The sequence below is a fragment of the Ostrea edulis genome, chromosome 4 (assembly GCF_947568905.1).
Source record: "Ostrea edulis chromosome 4, xbOstEdul1.1, whole genome shotgun sequence".
Taxonomy (NCBI): Eukaryota; Metazoa; Mollusca; class Bivalvia; order Ostreida; family Ostreidae; genus Ostrea; species Ostrea edulis.
The window spans coordinates 49,104,002-49,129,382 of NC_079167.1; the positions used below are offsets into that span (position 1 = coordinate 49,104,002).

The 25,381-nt window shown below is 33.6% G+C and overlaps 1 protein-coding gene across 1 annotated transcript in view; it reads left to right on the forward strand.

The window, feature by feature from the left end:
• Positions 1–25,381, forward strand: part of LOC125670249 (sperm-tail PG-rich repeat-containing protein 2-like) — a 52,728-nt gene that overhangs the window by 15,418 nt on the left and 11,929 nt on the right. The window contains exons 10-11 of the mRNA XM_048905325.2: positions 5,331–5,514; positions 15,041–15,156. Of these exons, the coding sequence (XP_048761282.2) occupies positions 5,331–5,514; positions 15,041–15,156 (300 nt within the window). The remainder of the gene's footprint in view (positions 1–5,330; positions 5,515–15,040; positions 15,157–25,381) is intronic.

Below are 25,381 nucleotides of genomic sequence, written 5' to 3' on the forward strand. Positions count from 1 at the left end.
ATTATGTTCACTTTGTTTCTTTGATATATAATATTTATTGATTGGTTGGTTGTTTTTTTAAATACAAAAGTTCATTATTAAAATATTCAAGATTGAAAAGTACATTTAAACTGTTTACCTGTCACGGATCAGTGATTTAACTTCAACTACGCATGGCCTAAGGTGATAGAACGTATTATTGTATCATAAGAAAAGACAAGCCAGCATATTTGAAAAAGCATATCTGGAAACAAAAATGAATTTAAAATAAATTATATATTTATTACATTAATTATTTCTCAGGTGAATATTTCCGATAAACAAATGGCAGTATGTGCTCTCTATGTATGTGAAGCATTACAAATAAAGTGAAACTGAAATTACAAAAAAAAATTAATGTGTGCTCAACTAAAGCCCTTGATTATTCAACTAAGCTCTCTGAGTAAAACTGACATCCCTAGAAATTACATATATAGCCTAAGCAAAGAAATGCAAAATTATCTTTAGTAAATTAAGGCTCACACCACAAGAATGTATATACTAATGACTTGTCAATAGTTAGAGATCATGCAGGTGAATATTTATTCAAGCAGTCAGAAAACATGATCCAAGTTCAGTGATAGTTTTACATTTAGTTGCACTTAAAATGCATCATCTTCTCCTGGCTTCTTCCTGTTGCCATCCCTAGAGTGTTGTTTCTATATCTTATAATGGGGTGAGTATGGGATACGCTTGCAGACCTCAGCAACCATTAGGGTAAATAGTGTACTTTTCACCAGCCAAATGTGAAGTTGTGTAGGAGTAATATAGGCCACAAAAGGAAGTACTTTTCAGTGAAATGGGAGAAACACACAGTTGCTGTTGCAATGAGACTACTGGTAGTCATGTGTAACATATCTATCAAGCATACTTGAGGTATTACAGTAATTGAAGTAATGTGATTTTCTACCATTTTTATAGCATTGAACGTTTAACTCATTTCAAAATATCACAGCAACTTTAAGTCTTTCTGTCACATGAGTAATTTTACGAAATCGATCAGAAGTTCATTTAATCAATTATTCTTCCCAATATCTAATAGAACACCATCCATCATTTTTTCACACTTTCCTTAGGATTTTTGATGGAGTATGTCATATTCAGCTGTGACTGTCTTCCATTTTAATTTCCCACGATGTTTCTTGGTGTGATAATTTGGAACCTCATTCAGAGAAGTCACAGGTTCCACAAAGACAGAGTAGTGTGGAATGTTTTAGTCATCTTAATAGTACTTACACAGAGTGTATGAATCTGGGATTCCTATTTTGTTACATAAATATGTTATGCAAATGTGACTTACCTGATAGCTTAAGGAAATACTACTTTCAACATTCCTTACCATTTTGAAGTTTGATATACTGTAAACCAACTTTTATTCGCAGCTACTTTATTTTGCTATTCACCTATGGTAGACTAGTTCGTGGTGAGTAATTTTCACGATCAAGCCTTTTTTGAGCCTATGACAGACATTCAAGGACTGGTTTGCGATCAAGATGAGGTTCTTTCGAATCTCGTGAAATTTTCTCGCTCACGAATAATAGTTGGTTTACAGAATTTGCATGTATATGTCGAACAGTAACTGGAGCTGCTGGTTGGTTGTTTTACGTGTTGTCGAGAATGTTTCACTCATATTGAGACGTCACCAGCTGTATAGGTGAAGCATTACAAATTTAGATCTATGCTTAGCGTCCTGGGCTTTAGCAGTGAGGAAATTTTCATGTGCCAAAGCTTGCTGTGACACAGTTCCTCTGTTTTTTAAGGTTATATCTGAAAGACCCGTGATTCTCACTTCTAAATGCGGAGCATTTAGCGAAGGAGCAATCACTTTCTATATTTATGTCTCAAGTTTGATGCGACCATGGCATAAATAGGGCTCGAACTCACAACCTCCCATTTAAGGAGCTGTAAATTACTTCAAAATGTTTCTTGGGGTATTTTTTCATATTAAGGGAAGTATATGCTGCCAGTGTATAACCACTTAATATACTTTATGTTTATCATTTTTTCTTTGAGAAGAGAAAGTTTAATTCATTTATTTATTTCTAAAATTTTATCATCCATTGAAGATGTAAATAAACATATTTGCTTTCAACTTTGTGTAAAATTCCAATATCAATGAAAAAGAAAATTTACAGCATTCTTATAAACAATTAATTAAAGGTAGACAATATTTCATTAAAATGCAGACATTCAACAAAAACCAATCCTATAGAAATGGTAAACTTGTTTAAAAACCACAGTTCCCATGATGCTAAAAATGTAACCCTGGAGCCAAATTCCAATTATCTATCATTAAGAATACTAACAAACTTGAAATTTACATGGGGCAGGTGCAGTCTGTTGGGTACATTGTGCATGAAGTGCTGGAATAGCTTGTGTACAGGAGACTGGCTGGTCCATTAAAGGACTGGAAACCTGCCTCAACAAGTTTCTCTGTCTACTAGAAATTCAAGTTCATATATAATGGTCAAGTACAAGAGGAGCCAGTGTGGAGTGTGGTTTATTCTTGTACATGTTGCTTTGTCTGTCAAAATGTCTGTGTATCAAGAATCAGGATATTTGTTTATTGTTTGAAATTCAGTTTATTGTCACTATTTGCAGATTCCCCCTCTCTTTCTAATTTCATATGATAGAGGTGCTTATGAAAAACCAAACTCTTCTTAGTTGGGAGATAAAATTATCAACAAATGATTGGGATCAATAAATTTGTTTTTAAAGAATATATTGGTTCACAATCAGTAGTGATACAAACCTGTAACATTAAAAAGTGCATTCACTCAAAGATTTATAAAGAAAAAATTGTAAATGGACTATTTTCTCATAACTCCAAACAATCTTTTTAAATATTAAAGAGAAATGTTATCTTTTATTTGACCTGGGCTGATGTCTGCCTTGTTGCAGCCAGAATCCCTATGCTCTCTGTTGCTGCATACCAGTCCATTTTATTGATGATTCTCTCATCCCATGTCACAACAGTGGGAGTCAAACACACAACAGACCAATACAGGCTTTCTGCATTTAAAGAAGAATGGTTAATTCCTTATTTGTAGATGGAATCCATCTGATACAGAATTTGATAAGAGGGGCTTGTCTGGCAAATTGAATCTTTCACAAAATCCAATCAAACAAGGAATATTTATGAAATGGTTTGTTGGTATGTATTGCTCTGCAGTGTAGGTCCTGTCAGCCCCATGGTGATGTATATTCTTTTGTTATTAGATTTTTCCTGCAATCTTAACAGTATTGGGGACCGGACAATTTAATCAAGCTGTTTCATTTGTACATCTCGACAACTTACTGCTAGGGTCTCACATAGGATGTGATTTATTAGATACTATGTTCACTTCTCACTCTAAGTGATGACCAGTAGCCCAGTAGTTGAAATTTGTCTTTTGATTTACCAGAATATAAGTACACTGTACATGTAAAATATTTTTACAATGTAGGCTTTGTATAATTTACAATGAGTAACATCTCAACTGCTGTAATCTCTTCACAGCCAATGCTTTAAAAAAAATCTAGATAGCACGATCAAGTGCCCCCAATCTTGACATTTCATAAATATGTATTTTCTTGGGAAAATGACTCAGTTTTACTGATAGCTGGGAAATGTTCTATGTATTGTTTCTTTTAATTCTGTGAAATTTGATTATGCAATATCTATGAATCATGGAGCCTTCTCCTATTTATTTTGGGTGGAATTTGAGACAAATTGCTGCTGTCCTAATAGTATACGTTATGTAATCAGTGAAGATGTTGCTATAGGTATCTCTTCTCCATGGGGATGATATTTTATGGCATTTAGCAAAAAGTTTTTAAAAAGTGCCCCATCTTGTGATCAAATTTGGCTTGTTATTTGTTGCAATAGTAAATGATTCCTGAAGGTGCTAATTGACAAGAAAGCTGGGTTGCAGTGGCAGACAATTGGGTTATTTCCTAACTTCTGAAAAACGATATCGTCAGACTTTTGTGTAACCAATTTTTATGCTCTTGTATTTTTTATGACTAGGCAATCTCTTTTTTTTTTAGACCTTGATGAAAGATACAAATTTGTATTGTAGCCATGATACTGTAAATTTTCAAGTTTATTTTGAAATCTTGACACATCTTAGCACTGTAAAAACCATAAAACCTTATGTTATCTAGGAGCTTCAACCATTGAAATACTCTAACAATCTAGTCAGTATTTTCTTCAACGTTTATGGAAGGATAAGTCAGTGATCAAATAGAACATCACCAGATAAGTAACGATAAAATCAAAATTAAAAAAGTTTTAAAAACAGACATATCAAGTCTTTGTGTGAAATGTATATGTTGACCGTGTTCAAGCAGATTTTTAAGCAAATATAAAATGATGGAACTTCTTATCAGTCCTGTGCCCATGTACTTTTAAACAGCAAAATTAAAATACACACAAGACACATGGGGATAGTTTGACAAAATTTTGTACACAAACCACTCCGCCCAATGAAAATTTAATGCATATCAAGTTGAGTTTGTTTTTCAAGATGACAATTTCCCTTCTACTGCCAAACTCACTAATGTACAAGTTGCATGGTCAAGGCACTTCATTATAAAGTTTTCTTCAACAAACTCATAGGACCCTAAATATTAGGCAACCAGTTTATATGTTCTTATATAATTGTGTTTTGTTTGCAAATTATGTTTTGGTCATTTTTATCCATTATTGATCACTAGATGAGGTACACTCAGTGCTGGAGGGTTGTGTAATCTCGAAACGTCTGAGTGGGATTAAACCATCTCCTTCAAGTGCCCTCTTTTTTTGCTGGTTTCTTTTGAAGCTGTTTCTGCTAAGGACTACTGGTTTAGGTTAAGGGCCAATTCATACATTTATACTGTATCAACTAAGAAAACTGGAAAATTATAAACATCTTTTGTGGGATTATGCAATGTTGAACACGTGCAATGGCAATTTTTTAAATTGATGTATCCATTGCAGAGCTTTAGGTTTGGAATTTTTATTATTTGTAAATATCAATGAATAAAGAGTTATGATTAAAACTTTTCAAAAATATAAGCAGCATGCACTTGGCACAAAGATTGCTTATGACAGAATCATCGGAACTAGTTATAAGGGGATCTTGTTTTAAAGATGCACACTTACACCATTTACACATTACAGCACTTTTGATATGTTTATGTTGTGTCAATGTGTGTCTTGACCATTAGATTATTGCATGTACTGTGGTCGAAAGTTAAGAAATTATGTGGATGTAAAACGAGAACTGGCATCATATTAACACTGTCCTTTTCCTTTTGTAATACTCTATTCTTATTACACATGATTTTAGGAGATGCCCCCACCTGGGTCCTATGAAGTTGCCAAGTCATATCAGCTTTCTCAACTTAACACTGAGAAGACCAAGCCTAGGACAGATGAGGCTAAGAGGAAGCATGGCTCATTTCTCTCTGCAGCCTCCAGATTTGCCCCACCCAGGGATATGGTCAGCTCCAATACTGAAGCAGACTTTCCAGGTAATATTTTAGATCCACCTTGAATAGAGTTAAGACTGTTAGATCCCATATCAGCAGGTCGAATTGATTAGAGTCCTTGACCAATTTTAGCACCCCAGACTATTGAGTGCAATGTTATTATTATACACTGCATCTCCAGCAAGGGAAAACAGCTAGAATGTAAAATTACTGCTCTAATTAAGAATTGTCTTCTCCTTATTAACAGTACATTTTCAATATTTGTGGAATTCTCAAGATTCATTCTGTCAATTACCAAATTAGTCGGAGGGAACCTTCAGGGAAAATTTGGTTTTATGTAAAATCCTTGCTCTGTCAGAAGTCAGTTTTATCTACATCCTGTCTAATCTAAGTTACATTACTAGATTTTGCAAGATTGGGATTTTCTGCTCATAATTTTTGATTAATCTAATTTGGTTTTAAGATTGTGGGAATATGTGCTTCTTGGTTGATTAACCTCATGTAGACAAAGTGTGTCTATATGGACCACCTAGCAATTATATTAAATATCAGATTTTATATATATATATATGTATATATATTTGTATATACTGTATGGTGTAGTACTCCACTACCATGATTGTGTAAGACATCCAAGAGCTCTGTAAATAGGGGATCACGATTGAACAATTCTCTATGCACTACTTGACATATATATGTATATATATATGTATGTATGTATGTATGTATAGTGCAAGATTTGGTCAGTAATGTTGCTGATACATGACATGTCTGTTAGTGTTGATGACAGGGTGACATGTATCCTTCACGTACCTTTGACGCTGTTAAAATGTCAAAGATTAACATTTTATGAAAAGAAAACTGTAGTAATAAATGTTAAAACCCATACTTCATAATGTGTATCAAGATTTTTTTTATCGATAGTTGAAAATAAAACATATCAGGTACATGTGTTTCAAATGATTCAATGTTTGGGTTTTCAGAATATATACTGTCCTGTAAATAGAGAAATGAATATTTTGCATAAATCTTGTGTTTCACAAACTTCATGGAATGGTTTTTCTGGTATTTGTCATGAATTGTTTATTTCTATGCATCATTTTCATAAATAGTTTTGACAGAAAGTTTGTTTTTTACCCTAGTGAATACACATTTATGCCATAACTGAATTTTTTTTAATTCAATACTTCCAATTCATTACTTTTAAGAAATTACCACAAAATATTTGGCATTCCCCTAATTAAATGAAATATTGCATAACATAATTCATTACTTTGTAGATTAAGGTATAGAATTTTTTCCTAATATAGTTATATGGGCAATTGACAATCTAATCAAACTCTTACATACAAAGAATCTGATAATTCACCAAAGAATTATCGCTTACCATCATGAAAGATCAAATTATGGGGAATAAATGGGCTGAGATGAGCGAAACAGAAAAATTCCAGAATTGGATGATGCAGGAAGTTTGGAAGGAATTGGCAGATTGTAGATATTTTTGTTGGTGGTTTATTGAATTAAGACTGATGTGGAAGTAGATCCAATGGTGTAGTACTCCACTACCATGATTGTGTAAGACATCCAAGAGCTCCGTAAATAGGGGGTGATTGAACAATTCTCTCTGCACTACTTGACTTTAGAACCACGATGTATGAAATAGTTCATTTCCGAATTGGAGTATGTACACAGAAACTATAAACTAACAGAATCTCAGAAGCACTTTAATATGGATCAATCCCAAGACTTGAAAACGGTTAGTGACCATTCCTTTGCTGAAGCACTTGATAGCAAAGTGAGAATCGCTGATCTCTATAAGAGGGGACATTGAAGGCCAATATTAAGATTGTGCTTAAATTGTTCCTCCTTATAGTTCAGCAGTATATCCTATGGGTATAGGTAGGTAAAATATTCTCCCATGTGATTTTCACACTTCAGATTTTAGAAAAAGTTTTATAAGACAAACAGCAATTCATATTTTTATTAAATTTGTTGCAAAGAGAAAGCAAACAATTAAACCTAATATAATATTCATGCATTTCACATTGTATAGTTCCATAACAAGTTCATTATACAAAGGCCTAAATTTGCGGACTGTATTGAACTCTTTTTGTATATTAAGCGGGGTCATAAACAAGAGACAGTCACATACTCCTGGTCATGGTTCTTATAATTCTCGGGCCATGGTTTGCAAGTTGATTACAAAATGATTATTACATTGTAAGAGTTATCTTCCCTGTGTTAATATTAAAATAAAACCATCAGAATTTCTCATCGATAACTAATGTTTTAAAACCAAGGCTTGTCTTCGTATATGTAAAAATAATGCCTGAATTGAATATTCATGGAAAATATTCAACTGAAGAATAAATGAATTTGTATTTCTTTTTATTAGTAAATGGGTTAGGTTATGAGTCATGCGTGTGTACTACCGAGTTCTTCAAATTCTTCACTCATTTTTAAGTGAAACTTGTAAAATTTCATTTAATGAATTAAAACATATTTTGGCTGGAATGTCAGATTCAGTTATGGTAAATTGCAGATCACTAGCATAAACAAATTTTCAAAAATTGACAAATTTCAACAGTAGCAACAACACTCCTGGACATTTAATATGTAAGACTACGAAAATAAAAATTCACACAAACTTTGATTTGACTGTAAAATTCTTAATACATGTATCATAATTTGTGTGAGAGAACTTTAAAGGTTACAAAAATGAAACTTACATAAAGAGTGAAGAAATTGTTTATGGCTTTGTAGTTAAAAAGTTTTAGTATATAGTTTAGTTAGTAGTCAATCGTTTATCCTGAGACTGGGATTGGGCTCTATAGGATTAATATGCGTAGAGCTAATGTCATCCCCTAACCAATGTTGGCATTATTAGTGTCATTTCTCAAGATAAAATATTTTATTTAAATGATTCTTTATCCCTTGTGTCAAAATCTTTTGAATAATACCAAAGCTTTTAAAATCTTGTGACCTTCACATTGACTTTACCCACTTTTCAAAAACTGCATCCTCACCCACCATATGTTTTGAAACATAATGGATAAACCAAGGCTCTGATTTAGCATGTATATTAAAATTATGACTACACTTTACCAATGATCCAAAATTCTGACCTTGAACTTGCCCCTACCTTTTGAGGTTTTGTCACAGTGTGACAATCACTTAATTGAATTGGCAGGTGTTATACCAGTATGTATTTTATTCATTGCAGCCTGTTAAATTCACTTTCATAATTCATTGCTTAATTAATGTGTAAGGTGTGTGAGAGAATTTGTGGTGCAAATGTTTCAGTTTAGGTCGATCATCATCATAATTGGAGTTGTATAGTAAATCTCCATAACTTACACCCAGAGTTCATTTCTTCTTGTAAGACCCCATGAAAGAAAGGTATTAAGCATGTGTTAAAGTATTTGACTCATGACCTTTGAATTATTTTTCAACAAAAAAAATCAACCCTGGATATATCCTTTGAACAATGAAAGGTAGGTCCTTTATATTTTGATTGAAGTAAAACGTGTGAAATCACTTGAATTAAGTCATCTCTGCAATCTTGTATGTTGGCAGTGCACTTCCCTTGGCCAGCTCTGTATGTCTTGATTCTGACAAGCCTAAAAAAAAGAAAGAAGAATAAGAAGGTCTTAACAGCATCGTGACTAAGTAGTTCAATTGTCATTTATTACAAGTTTTGCTATCGAGACACATGGCATACATGTATCACCTATTTTCACAATTTGAAGTAAATGAAACTTTCAAAAAATGTCTTGTTAATATGACTAAAGATTAATAATTACTGTGGTATGATCAGTTGTTTTCTGAATGACATAAAAACTCCACCTATTAACAATTTGATAAAACAAGGTTGGTTGTGGGTTGATGCATTAGCCACAAGATAGATATCTTTTAGTGATGATACATTTGGACAATGTTATTTTCCTAAATTGAGGCATGTAGAACATTATGTCTACAGAGTTCAGGCCACATAAAAAAGTCATGATAAATTTACCTGCGTATGAATTAATATGGATCATCTAGGATTGGCTTCTGTTTCAGACAAGTGTTCAATCAAAATGAAATACTTGTCTCTTCATTTTGATCTGAATGTAGAGTCCAAATTCTTTTGATGTCTCTTTATGTAACAATTTATATAGTTGTATTTAGAAGATCTTATGATTTAAAGCAGAGAAATTATAGAAAACCATATTAAAATTGTTCTCTCATCAGGCATGTAGCATCATGTTCCAAAAGAGGAGGAGAAGGGGGGGGGGGGGGAGCCAGAGTTAACATGTCTAAAATTCATAACACACATAAAAAAAAAAATATGATAATTATAAAAGCCCAAAACAAAACCACCACATGTTATTTTCATCACAAACATCAAAATAATAGATCATGGAGGGTGGGGGTGTTCATCAAAGTCTATCTCGAAAAAATTTTTGTCCAGAGTTTGATGGGGGGGGGGGGGGGGTCGTCATTCAATACATAGGGTCAATGGTCAATATTCAGAACTTTAAGCTTATACATTCTTCCCATTCATTACTACTATCAAAAATGGGGAAGGGGACTGTTGTCACCCAATATATCTTTATTTGCATATTGAAGGTAACAGAAAATAAATGTTGTCAAAAAGATTGCAAGTTCATGTTGCTCATTAGTCCTTTCCATCAGTATGTAGTGTCTTTAGGGATTTTTACAGCATTTAGTGTTGTTCCAGGTCAAAGGTGAGATTTTCCAACCACTAGAGCCATACCTAAGGTCATTTGTGTACATATATTTTATTAAGTGCTCTTGGGGCCTGATGACATTTCACAGCAATAATGTATAAAGAAAAGCAGAGGATTCAAGAAAGCAATGTGAGCAATTTTTGCTTGTTGGACTTAGAGCTTTCTGCATAAATCAGGTCTTATCAGGGATTATATAGCACGTCATGTGTCAGAAGAGCATAAAGATTTTTTAATCAAAATAATTATCTCAAATGCAGTGTGTAAATATGCATATTTCTGGTAAAAATGATTTTTTAATTGTTTTTATCAACTGAACACGATATTTGAATGCTGAGATAATTCCTTGAAAATGAGTAATAGTTATAAATTGGCAAATATGAAAAAAGGTGTAGCTGTAAAAAATCAATTTCCCACATTAGTGTCAGCAACAACCACATCACAACTCTAGGCAACTCTAGTCTGTTAAAGTTTCATTATATCTTGAATAAAACTTTAAATGCATATCTTCATTTTTCTGGAAACAAAACTCAATGCTTTATGGTTTTGACCTTGACTAAACACTGTTAACTATACACAACCACTGGCAGTATGTTCTGAGCAGATTGAATGTTTTGTCTGAATTGAATAATTTGATTCCATGCATACTAAAGACCCATGATGAACATTGCACAAATTATGACTAAAAGCTCTTTCATGTTTTCATTTTTCCCTGGCCTTTGTGTAAGGGGTCCTTGGCCATCTTAGATTTTTCTAAATTTGCCAGACCTGGTGGTGTATGTTTATAGTATGTTTCTTCCGTTTCTTAATGACCACTAATTATGTTGCTGGTTTTAGCTGAAAATTTTGACAGCCTATTTTTCTGAGAGGTTTTATCTGGCTTGATAAGTAGTCCAGATGTCTGCTTTGTTTTACATGGTTTCTTTGTTGACAGAAAATCCACAAGTCACATTTATCTCCGAGTATACATATGTATTTTAGATAGTATACCCATCCTCTGAGATTTGCCAGACTTTGTTAAACGAAATCCGGTTACCAAAGATTTATTTGCTGCCTCTGAAATGGTGAAAGTTCACATAGTTTTTGAAGTGAGAGTTGATCAGGAATCACTGATACATCAATGGATTAATAGAGTTTTTCAAGAAATGAAGGTGGTAATTCTTTTTACTGATATTCATCAAAATGGCCAGTAGTAACCATTTTTTACAATTTAATGGTACAAGTTTTGCAATTATTTGCCAGATACATCACTGTTATCTTAAGGTTGTCACTAGTCTGGTTCCCCTTTAACCCTGTTTTATCATAATTATTAGATTAGCATATGTTCAAAGATGTCCAATTATGTTTTAAAGTATAAATTTTCACCAGAGAGAATTGATGGTCAAAAATGCAGTCTTACAGTCTGTTTGAAGCATCTTGATCATGGAACAGTTTATTATGGTTAAAAGCTTGATTCTGAAAGTATTTAAACTATAAAACCTTTTAACTAGAGATTGAACCCATTATTTGTTGGCTTTCAACTGTTAAATGTATATTATGAGCTTCTAGACTAGACATTTGTAGATCTGGCAAAAGTTCTTTGAAACTCCAAACAATTTGAAGTACAACAGGACAATAATAACTACCTTGGCAGACAAACAATTTACTCTAAAGCTATTGTTCTTGTCAGGCCAAATAAAATGTGAAACCTACCACAAATAGATAGGGATGCCCAATTTCTCATCCCACTTGTCTTTGGGATTGGCTTATAACCCTGTAGAAAATTACATGAACCAAATTACATGGCTGCTTTGAAATTAAAGAGGAACAAGGCTAAAACAACACTTGTGCATTATTTCATGTAAAGTGTTTTCTGTTCAGCATCAAATGGTTTCTTTTCTTTGTGATTTTTCTCTGTGGAATTCTGTCAAACTAGTCTACAAGTTGTGTAAAACTTGAACTTATGGTCCTGGTAATTAAACTTCTAGATGACGAATGCTTGGAATGGTAACATTGAAAGTGACATAAGAGAATTAGAAAGTTCTGAGAGGTATAGGTACTTGAAGTTCACTGCAGCCATGACCCATATTGTTCTGTAATCGTCTGAAATAGAAAATTCCCTCCAGAATATTTTTGCTTCTTTTTGCAGCTGCAACACAAATTATCAGCATGAATTATATCAAATGCATAATCAGTTTTATTTGATTCTATTGTAAATTTAATCAGTAACTTGGTATTCAACATCTGCTATGAATTCAGACAATTTAGTTAAATAAGAACTGTAGAACTCTTATTCCCTATCAAGACTAATATTCCACCATTATTGAAAATTTTAGTCTCTTTCAAAATTTTGAAGTCTGCATGAAGTGATATAATTCTGAACTTTCTAATTGGCTGAGGTTCAGCATACACTACAAAAAATATAACATTGAATTTTTCAACATTAAACCAAAAGTAAATTGAGAATTCCCAAATTAATACCACTGGTTATTTTTTTTGGTTGTCCAATGAAAACTTGCATCTCTAATCACTTTTGACTAGATCTTGCACACTAGCTGTGAACAAAGATGGTCAACCAGGCATCATTTTGTAAACTTTAGTATCCAGTTTCAATGATTTTAAATTATTCAATCATATGATAAAAACATTTAACAACATTTTCTAGGTCAATATTGAGTGAATGCTCTAGCTACCCTCAAAGTACAATATTCACCTCGCTCGGACCACATTATTGTTGTACTTTAAGGGTAGCTAAAGTATCATATTGACTTTGAAAAAAAGTAAAGAATTGTTTATTAATACACTGTTAATTAGAAAATGAATACTGAATTCAGTTGTGTCATAAAGATGAAGCCATTCGTGAAGAAAAGTAAATCTGCATAAGATTATGTATTTCACTGTATAAGAGAATTACAGTTGTATATCATTTCTGTTTTCTTATATCAAATATGTTTTAATGAAAATATTAGTTGTAACATGAAGTTTCGGTATTTTCTAACAAAACATGGATATTTGATATTAAGCTTATGCCAGTTGAAATGCACATCAATTCCTTAATTTGCTGGTAATAAGTGGATCATTACCAGAAGAAATATTGTCATGTGGCAGAGTTAATGCAGCACAAGGTCAGTTTCACGTCAGATCAAAAGCACTTTTGATAACATTAAAAAATGTCAAATACCTATAATCTGGAAAGCACCATTTAACCTTATCTTTGATATGTTTTTATAAAACATGTTCTTCCATGGTAAATGTAGGGGTGAATAGACATGGATTAATGGCCTGGTTTTGCTCTAAACAATTGTAGGTGTATTGCAAGAGCCATTATTTTCCCCAGCAAGGAAACAATTCTGTTTACTAATCAAATGATTATCTTAGCTAAGTAATTTCATCTGTAGACTTTGATAGGAATGCTATCATGCTTTTATCTTGCCTTTCATCGTTGCTTTCCATGTCATGAAGGGTGGAGAAAGGTCAGTATGGTTTGTAGATACATGGCTTTAGGTAGTGACTAGGAACTTGTATCCCCGTCCAGGAGTAATTGCTAACATGCTGTAAATGACTGCTGCAATATTGTTGGAATAACATACGTGTATGAATCATGTGGAACATAGCTGTCATAGTATCACACATTTCAAAATACGTAATCATATGTAGATTTTCTTTTTCTCATTTGAATGGCTTCATGTTTTTGTCACAAATGTACAATTACAATGCCAGAACTTGATGCTGCTTTCAGCTCTCTGTTAAATTAGCATCGTATATCTTAAAAAGAATTTTGTTTTAAGGTGTTAAATACAAAATAGTCTCCTTAAAAAATGTATGCATTGCACTTGCCTGTAAAGACCCCAGGTATTAAAACTTTTCAAAAGCAGTAAAGGAAATGACTTAATGAATACTGCATTTTGATTTGCACCAATAAAACAAGATTTTTCTGCAAAACAGTAATTATTTGTACCCAAAGAAATGGAATTAGATAGGTTTTTGAAAGGAAACATGTAAATAAATATCTTGTTGAACAAAAAAAGGAATTTGTTATGACCATAAAAAAGCCATGTAAAACCAAAAGGTTTTAAGACTTCTCAATTCAAATAGAAGATGGGGACTCCATAAAAATCTCATATCCCAAATGAATTTAGTGTAGGCTTACCAAGAATAAATTGATTTGGCACATGGTGCAATGGAAAAAGTCTTCATAAATCTCTGTGTCAGCAATGGAGGTGATAGATGATGGAGAGTGAACAGCAATGGAATACAAAGCATTTTTCTGAACACACTGGACATTAATTGTTCTATTGAATATTTATCATCATTTGTTCAACATGTTCTTATAGAGTTATAAAATTCAGGAATTTGCTTTTGAAAGATCAGTCAGAGAATGGTTTTATTACACATTGGCACACAAGTCCATAGATTGCACGATATGAAATTTATTGGAAGCAGTGTTGTATGTTGCCTTAATAGTATACAGTGTAATGCATGTGCTTTTACAGGTTGACTGGATCAGAGGGGCAATATGTTTTATTGAACCTTGAAGGACCAAAATGTCCTTAAAGGTCACAGACCAGAGGTCAAACAAAACATATAATGCACAAAAACCCTGTTCATACTGTTTGCAATGCTGACAGGTTTTTCTTCCTACTGAATTTCTTATAAAAATCATTGATCATACTAGATAAAGTAGAATTCTGTTAAAATGATATTGATAGACAATTCCATCGAATCATGTTGGACTGTCAATATTGTTTTCCATCTACCAGTATCATGTTTTATATAGATAGTCAGACCATTTATTACAAAACTAACAATAGGAGAGTCCGGTAATGTGTACATCTTAGAGTGTTTATTCTAAATTGTAGGTCCAGGAGCTTATGAGTCTAAAGAAGGCGTTACCAAGAAGGGAGGGCTGATTGTCACTAAAGAAAAGCGCTTCAAGGAAATCAAGTCAGAAGGCCCTGCCCCAGGATCTTACGAGGTATGACATGCTGAAACTGAATTAATCATTCTAATGGTACTGTTTTGTAATTTGTGTTTTGATTGGCTATTGCAATGATGTATGTGGCTATTAAACGAGCATTAACAAGATGGAAAGCTTTCCATTGTGATGTCATAATAGAATGTAGCTGCTGAACTGTAGCTCTCTGACAGATCTGTCCCAATATTTTTTCAGAGAGCTACAATTCTGCAGCTAAATAGAATGATGCAAAAATAAAACGTCAAATGTAAACATTTCAATTAACAAAAAAGGCAAAACTCAACAAAATGAGACATAAACATGAAGCAAAATGCATCGTCTTGTTTTTTGAGACTGTTAATGTTAATGTCCGTTTTACCAGCTCCGCTGACGTGTCACCAGCAAAACTCAGTTTGTGACCTGTAAATCAGCATTGGGTCTCAAATAACAAATGAGAAGATAGTTATTCCTTACATAATTAGAAATCAAAAAAACAAAACAGCTAAGTCTTATGTCTCACTTGTTCTTGCAGCCATATTTTGTCGGATTCTTATGTCACCACTAAGACTTGGTAACATATAGTGCATGTCCTGTACTCCTGTTTGTGGCAAATAACTTTACATTGTGTTTAGCTTTTATTTAGTGGGTGTATTAACCTTGTGAAAATACCATTCCAATGATACCATGTTGATTGAAAGCTGTATGACCTTGAAAATTACCTTTGACACACTTATCAGAAACTTTAACAATGGTTTCATGCAGATCCAGACATTTCCCCCTTGGTTATTTTCTATGGGTTTCCAAATCCTATTTTAGGGTCCGACATCTATAGTATTTTACTACTAGCACTGCATAAACTTGGGTAAAAGTATGCTTTTTTTTTTTTTTTACCTATCTTAGGGGAGGAGGGATGTTGGGAGGGGTTTGATCCTGAGGGGTGGAGGTGTTGGGTTGGACCCCTGGTGACCCTAGTGTCTCCTCACCTCTGGATCATGCTTGCCTTTTAAACTAATCATCAGTGAGCTTAGATTTTTAGTGGGTTCAATTATTTTGATAAGACCTTTCCAACAGTGCCACATTCTATGACTTTGAAAGTCTGCCTGCAATCCACTTGATTTTAAACTATGAGAAAGGTAACTTTAGTATACAGTACTTGTACTGCTTGTGACAAAAGCTTTCCAACAAAATGTCATGTATCATGATATTTTAACATTGACCTTTGGTCCACATGATTGAAAACTTAGCATTGCATGTATTTTTTGAAGAGAGTTTCGATATATGTACTGGGTGTAATGGCCTACATTTTTACAGTAACTCCCCTTACACTGGAGGTTAGGGGCCCTCATATCAACAATGTTGTATAGTAAAGCTTACGGTGCCAAATTCTTTATTATGCTGAGTTTTATACAGGTTGTATTGTATATATGATGAAAATAAGGTTTAGTCTCTTCAATTTTATGGAGAACGCTTTAAAATGTACATTTCGTTGAATTTGTAGGGTGGGAGAAAAGGGGGGTGTTACAGTCGTATTTGATATGAATTTCTGTCCAAGTTATGATACCAAGAATTTCAGAAGTAATCTGTGAAGAAAATAAACCCCAAAAAACAACAACAAAAACATGGAAATAAAAGCACAATGAAAACATGTGATTATATAAATATATGATCAGGCATGTAGCAGCATTTTTAAAGGGGGGTGGGGGCAGCCAGAGAAGAAGTTGACTTCACAATTGTCTGAAAATTCTTGACAAGCAAATTTTAAAAACAAAAATCTTATATCCTTAGGGAAGAGAGGCTAGGGTTGATCCATCTATTCAATTCATTAGTTGAATTTTACATTTCCACAACAGTTCACTAATACTAATTAAAAAAAGGAGTGAAAAACCAACTTTATACACGTAACAATAAAGAAAAAAGTACTATGTTGAAATGGGGAGGGGGTATTGCTACATTCCTAATAATTATTTTAGTGTATATTTGAGTAATTGCAATGCAGGTCAAGCTGTGCAATGTAAGTTGATTTACACAAAAATTAATTTTCAAAAAATTGGATCTCACATGAAAAAAAAGTTTTCAACAGAGAGATTACTGGTACATTAGAGATACAGATTCGATGTGATTAACATGTTCTGACACCTGGCTCTGGGGCAATAGAGCTTAGACAAGCTCACTTTTGATCTCTGTCTCGCTTTTTCACTGTATGTTCATTTCATGAAAGTGAAACTTAGATAATAAAAAAAATGAGCTCATTTTATGGCCATGGAGCCTGATGTACATATTTTTGTTCACAGTGTGAAACGATAACAAGTCAATGATAAACATGTGTTGGTCACATGTAATATCAGGCATATCTATTTGTATTTTGGTAGTCAAAAATATTGATTAGAATTGATAATGAAGAATTGCTGATATTATATTATATATTTATGTAGCAATATTCCATTATCACCTACATATGGTGTTTATATCTCTCAACTGATTCGATACGCAAGAGCTTGTTTGTGTATGGTCAGTTTTTAAATTGAGGCAAGCTACTGACAAACAAGTCGATGGTACAGGGGTTTCAACAGTCTCAACTGAAGTCAGCATTTTGCAAATTCTATGGTCGTTATAACGATCTAATTCGTCAATACAACCTTTCATTGAGTCAAATGCTGTCTGACATGTTAGGCCGTTCTTTGCAGACTGATTTTGACTACGGATAACTCTGTTTACCTGATCAGGATATAGGGCTCATGGCGGGTGTGACCGGTCAACAAGGGATGCTTACTCCTCCTAGGCACCTGATCCCACCTCTGTTGTGTCCAGGGGTCCATGTTTGCCCAACTATCTATTTTGTATTGCTTATAGGAGTTATGAGATTGATCACTGTTCATTATCTTCACCTTTCATGCTAAAGACATCCTGATCTAAAGAAATCTAAGACTAATATTTACATACATGTATTTTGTTACGTCATAACCCAACATTGCCTTTGAAAAAATCCCACAAGGGACACAAAAATATAATCAGTAAGTAATATTATTGTACATCATATTATTTTTGAGACATTTAATTCCTAGAAAAATTCCTTTACTGGCACATAATTACAATCAGATATAGTAAATTTTCTATCTAACAGTATTCTTTATATTGATGCTCTGATTGAGGACCACAACATGTTTTGTGCGATCCTGTATTCAAGGGAAATAACTCATACTGCATGGTGAAAAATGTATCCCATTCATGTAACAAGACCTCTCCAACATTGCAAAGTTGATTACTTTTTGGCTTTGGCATTGATCTCTGACTCATTAATATTGCATATAACTTTTTAACAGGGAGAGGGCATAGGCAAGACCTTTGCAATGATACATGTACATATATATGTTTCACAAATAGCTCTTGCTATTGCCACAGGTACAGCATTCAATCAGAGTATTGCAGCTCCTAGTATTTCTTCACTGTAAAACTTCAATCAAAAGAAATAATTACAGGTTATAACCCAAGCTCTGTCTGTGCACATTTATGTATCATTGTCAACCTCTGCATTCTTTAATCGGAACTTTGAAACAGCCCCAGGATCCTTTAAAGAATGGGCCAAATTAGAAATTCCTCCTGTTGTGCATTCATATTATTTTTGTGTATTCAAGTTAAGCGAAACAAAAATAACATGGAAAAACAATAAATACTTTGTGGTTTTATCAATACAGTATAGGGAAAAACTTCTACCCATGTATGATTTGAAATTCTGACTGATGTTTGTTTTCATGAAATAGTATAATGAAGTCCGTTTTCAAATATTTTAAGGATTTGCTTCTGTTTTACAATTTTTGTAATGTAAAATTTCTGAAGTAACAAATTTTATCTTCCAGATATTTTAATGTTTTACACAATTGTTGTTTCCCAAATTTGCTCCAACCCACTTAATCTTCTGACATCTTTGGAACTAAATCTACCAATAAACATGTCAACTCAACTCTTAGTTAAAAGCTCTCATGTCTCAAAAACCTGTGTGATTTGTTCAAGAATTTTTAGAATGTAAAAAAGTCTATAAAATTCAAAGAAAATGTCAAAAGGATAAAAGTAAGTAAGAAGTATACATTGCCATCTGTTCTTGTATGTTAAATCATGACATTAAAACTCTTGATTTATTCTACTCCTGCAAAATCTTGTTAATTAATATTTCATCCCTTGAATTGTTCAAGTCTTGCAAATCATATTCTTGAATTTTTCAACTCTTGAAGGTGATGGTTCACCTTTTGAATTCATTCATTTTTCAATGAACTTTTCCCTAATAATCAAAACCTGTGTGCACCTCTCAAATATTAATTTTTTGCAAAAATTTATCCTAGGCAAGCATTAATAATTCTTACTTATTAGAAAATACTCTTTCACTTTTACATTTTTTCTTAATATGCTGTGCAATTTTATAGCAGATATACACATCACAAAATGAACAAAGTTTTTTTCACCAAGTTTTCTACATTTGCTCTACTACCTAACTACAATGAAAGTGAATTCCACTGGACGTCTACTACCTAACTACAATGAAAGTGAATTCCACTGGACGTTCATGCATCAAATAGAAGAAAAAAACAAATAATGATAATAAAACTTCTTATAACTCTACTTCCTAAAGGGCCAACATATTTTCCCAGCAACCTTACAATATTCTTTTTATACGCCCGCATAAAAATGCGTTCTATATAAACATTTGCTGACTTTCTTTACATAAATAAAATGATATTCTATGTTTCTTAGTCAATATATAAATTTACAACCCACAACTTACGATTTGTGGGGCTCTATTCTACCGTTTTCAACAATTTTGATATATTTCAATTTCTCAATTCATATTTGTGCGCCATGTTTGATGTACTGAAGTTTCAACTTCCGATTGTCAAGTTATTTGCATATGCCATATAAGGTAGTACTTGCATCAATGGACAAGTACGGAGGCGAAAGCTATTTCGACGGTATTAAAAAGGTTCAGATTTAATATCAAGTTACAAAACGAACAACAGAGTGTAAATTATTTCTGCAACCATATGATTTCCCTTTCTTTGTCGGAGTGGCTCGAGTAACTACATTTTCGCGCAGATTGTCAATGTGTAGGTTTTTCAGTAGATCCACCTATGAGATCTCGCGATAACAAGCATGATGGAGCAGACGAAGAATTTTGCATGCTGTACACGCTGTTTAATGAAAAACACCTTTATTAGACATGCCCAAGCTCAAAGTTGTTACTCCTTTTGTTATAAACAACATTTGGAACTAATACACAGAGCTTATTATCGGTTATTCATAAAATTATTTTGCACCATTACGGAGATCCTATGGAATTGTATATCCCTATCCCGAAAACGTCAGAATAAAAAAAATCAGATAGGGCTACATTATTGCAGTTAGATTTTGATGAAACTTGCATGGTAGAAAGAAAGATCACAATGTGGAGATGTACATATTACAAGGGGAATGCTGCACCACTATTTTTGAAGGTGTTAGGGCCCTTGGACTTAGATTTATTTTATGCAAGTACCTTGTCTTTGCAACTCCTCCTAAATCCTTTGAGGGATTTTGATAAAACTTGATACAAAGAAAGATCACAATTTGGAGGTGTGCATATTACAAGGGGGATGCTGCACCCCAATTCTTGAAGGAGTTAGAGCCCTCGGACTTCGATTTATTTCATGCAATTTATTTTATGCAAGTACCTTGTCTTCGCAACTACTCTTAAACCCTTTGGGGTATTTCAATGAAACTTAGTACAAAGAAAGATCACAATGTTTAGATGTGCATATTACAAGGGGAATGCTGTCCCTTTATTTTTGAAGGAGTTACAGCCCTTGGACTTAGATTTTTTAAATGCAAAATACATTGTTATTGCAACTCCAATGAAATCCTTTTGTGGATAATCCTTTCTTACTTGTTCAAATTCCTGATGTACCAGTTTAATGGTGCCCTATTTTTTAAAGATGTGTTCTTACACATTTTATATTGAAAGCAACCTGAGCACAGTGTCACTCTGAACAACAATCATTGCAATCCGATAAGAAACATGTATATGCAACTGAAATATGGCCTAGATCATTTGAAAATTATACGGACAATACCTAACTACTTCAAATCGATCAATTCAACATTTCATAGGTAATTCAAATGACCTCGATAGATAAATTCCTGTCTAGTTTTCATTACCGAAAATTTTTTACTAATGGAATAATTGAAAGGAAAGTTAAATATCGTAGACAAATAACAGTAGCTTCACAAATCTTGAACTATCAGCAATTTGTGGCAAGGACTATGGTTGTAAACATTACAGCATGGTGTGAAGTTATATTACTTTAGAACCTGGACCAATAGAGACAATGAATCTTCAGAAATGACAAAAAGATGTTGTGACCTACAAACTAATATCAAGGTTGAGTGATTTCAGTGACCTTGACCTTGAACATAATAAACTTGTATAACTTCAGAACCAGGTCTGATAGGGATCTGGGATCTTCAGAAATGATGAGAGGATGATGGGACTTACAAACTAGTAACAAGGTCAAGTGACTCCAGTGTCCTTGACCTTTGATCTTGATTATTAAAAACTTGTATAACTGTAGAACCGGGACTGATAGAGACATAGGATCTTCAGAAATGATGAGATGATGTTGGGACCTACAAACTAGGACCAACATCAAGTAACACCAGTTTTACTAAAGGAAACAAAGGGATTTTTTTTTTTATAATTTTCAAAATCAATGCCAGTCTTTGTGATGTAGATTTTTTAAATAAAATTGAGATTGGCATGGATTTTTGTGCAAGAGAGTTAAATAATGTGGGGGAAAATAGTAGTACTCAGAAAAAGCCCACTTTTTTACAGCCAGTACTTCATTTTGGTGTGTCCAGCAGAATTCATTATCAGTCCTATTAGGACAACTCGACATTTTGAAGAAAAATTTGAAAGAGGTCAACATAATATAGTCACAGATACTTACAAAACAAAAGTCCTTTTGTGTAAACTATGGAAGAGACATTGAAAATTATATGAATTGTGAACAATCATCACCAAGAAAATGTGTAGACCTCATGGTCTGTTGCTGTGGAATGTGTTTTATTTTTGCATCTTAAGCTATTTAGAAGAGTTCATTTATTTCCTCTTAACTGGTTAAACCCAGCAAAACCTGCAGAAATTACATTACCAGCAACAGAAAATTTATGTAAATGCTGAAAAAAATTATTGTAGAAAGATTTTGCTGTGAGGACATTACCAATGATAATATGACTTCAGAGAAATATCAGTGGAAAAGATGACATAGAGAGGGAACTTAATTGCAGAAACATTGACAATGATGAAGCAGTTAAAATGATAAAAAGACAACATTAAAACATTGGTGCCATGATGAAAACAATTATTACATGGCTTCAAGCCCCCTACTTCATCGTCAAGATCTCGTTCCATCAATCCATGACAGAAAAGCGTTCATTTATCCATATAAAACACAACCTGATATTAACAACTTCATTTGCATGTATTTATTTTTCTGCAGCAGAACATTTTCATCAAATGTTTCCTTCTTTGGAAGTTTTGACATAGTGATTTTATGTTATGCAGGATGCACTCAATCAGAGTATGAAAATCCATACTAGGTCAATATAATCCTACATGAGTTTTTAATGAATATGCAAATATCTGCATTCTCTTACCCGATCATCAAGCATGGGCATTAGTTTGCAAGACCCCTTGACATATAAATTTGTGCAGCATTGATTTCTAGTTGACACCTTACGTAAGCGTTGATTAGAATAAGATGCAATTACTTGATCTGTTATTGAAGTTTGGATCAATGCTTAGACTATATCCTTCAGCATCAGTTACGCAAGTATATCATTCTGGTTCTGACACTAGTTAACCAGCACTTCCCAGAAACATGCAAATGTACCTGGTTTATGGCTACCAGCACCTCAAATTTCTTAAAGGTTAACCAATAACCACACGCAGCTGTCATCATAAAATATCAAATATGTGAACTTTTATTTCCACCGATATATTGATTATGTGTCTAGACCCAAGTTGCATGAAAGTTTTGTTGAATAAGAGCTTAGTGATGTATTGGTGTAAAATTCTCTCCTAGTATTAAACTCAATTTCTTTTCAATATTCTCTGCAATTCCCAAAAATCTACACAAATGGCATCTTGAATGCAGTCAGCTGGAAACTCTGGACACTAGAATGACACTATCTGGAATCAATGGCTCCAAAAAAAATGAAAGTCTATAGTTTCAATTTTGTCTGATATTTAGTTGAAATATTCAATCTAATTAAAATTAGATCCTAGGATACGCTCACAATCGCTATAATAGGATCTGAAATAACCCCATTGGGGGTCATATCCACATGACCTTTTGCTTGGAATATTCATGAGAACTATCAGCCAGTCAGATTGCGCCATACAGACAATGATGGCTATTCAGGCGGTTCCCGCCAATTCGTAAACAAGTTGCAGTAATCGCTTTCCCACAAAGTTTATTGCACACTATAAAATTGTTGTTCTCACATAAGGAATTCTAAACTTTCGCAATAATGTCGAATCTATTCCGTTCATACAAAGAACAAGATGTACGATATTAAATACACCCAAATTAAATTAATTGTGAATTGCGATTTATGTATGAATAGGAATGGGTATGATTTGAATAGTTTTCAAGATGGTTTACTTAATTAACGCGAGGAATATAACGCCAGTCAACATAAACGGTGCATTGTGACGTCACCTCTAGCTGCAATGGGTTTTTTTTCAAACCAAACAATCGCAGCCATTTTCCTTGAATTGTGAATACCGATGACTTCATACCCGACGTGCTGATTGGCTAACATAAAGTTCACATGAACATGACCCCCTAATCGGGTTATGTCAGATCTTCTTACGCAAAGTATACGGCACGGATCTAAGAAGTCTGATTTTAATTAGATTGTTGAAATATTATGATATATTGATTGATTAGTGTTGTAAATAATAATTATTAAAAATGGAAAGAGATTATGTCTTTTTTTTAAACGTATCTTATTGACCTTGTTATGTAGCTTTCTCGGAAGCAAATGATGTTGATTTGACCTTAGACAGTTCACCTCTGCTAGGAAGCTGCAAAAGATGAATTCGGATATTCAACCTCTTGTAGTATTTTCTTTTGTCAAGTTTATTTTAGTCTACTGTAGATTCCTAAATATGTATGTACATGAGGGATTTACTTAGGTCTCACCTTTAAGCTGGAGCCCTTTAGTTATAAGTCTGTGTGTGCGTCCTTGAATGCGCATTGACAGTTTTCTGGGTTGGTTTTTTTTTTTTATATTCCTGCAGCTATTGAATTGAAATATACATGTATATATACATGCATAAACACATATCAATACGTTACAGATCAAGTTTGAGTTTGGGCTTTGTCGACCTATTTTTGAAGGAGGTATGGACCTTGAACTTAGTAAATTTCAGGGATTTGACAGTTTTCTGTACTTTTTTGGCAATACCCACAGCTATTGAATCAAAGATTTATACATGAATGCAATGGGTTACAGATCAAGTTTGACTGTCCTTTAAATAATGCCATAAAGCAGGCTCTTTTTGTGATGCTTGCCATCACAATGATAACTAGTTATTGCATAATTTAGCAAGAAGCACTACACGTGAAATAAACTCACTTTTTAGCTCACCTGAGCCGAACGCTCAAGTGAGCTTTACTGAGCAAAATGTTCGTCATCTGTTGTCGTCAGCGGCTTTACGGCTTTAACTTTTCACATTTTTATCTTCTCCAGAACCAGAGGGCTAATTTCAATCAAACTTGGCACAAATCATCCTTAAGTGATGGGGATTCAAGTTTGTTCAATTGAAGTGCCACGCTCCCTATCAAGAAAAGGCAAAATAGGGTGAGGTCATTTGAAAATCTTTTCAAGAACCACTGGGCCAAAAAAGTTGGAATTTATATGAAAGCTATATGACAGAGTAGATTCAAGTTTGTTCAAATCATGGTCCCCAGGGCTAGGGTGGGGCCACAACAGGGGGTGAAAGTTTTACAGGCTGATATAGATGGATAATCTTTAAAAATCTTCCTCTCAAGAAGCACTGAGCCAGAAAAGGAAATATACAGAAAAAGTCTTCTTATACATAGATTCTTTATGGCAAGCCCTTTCATGTGATACTAGGGTGTTTGACCTTCAGACCTTGACCTTGGAGTTTGACCTACTTTTTTTTAAATAACTGACCTATTCAATATCTCCTGAA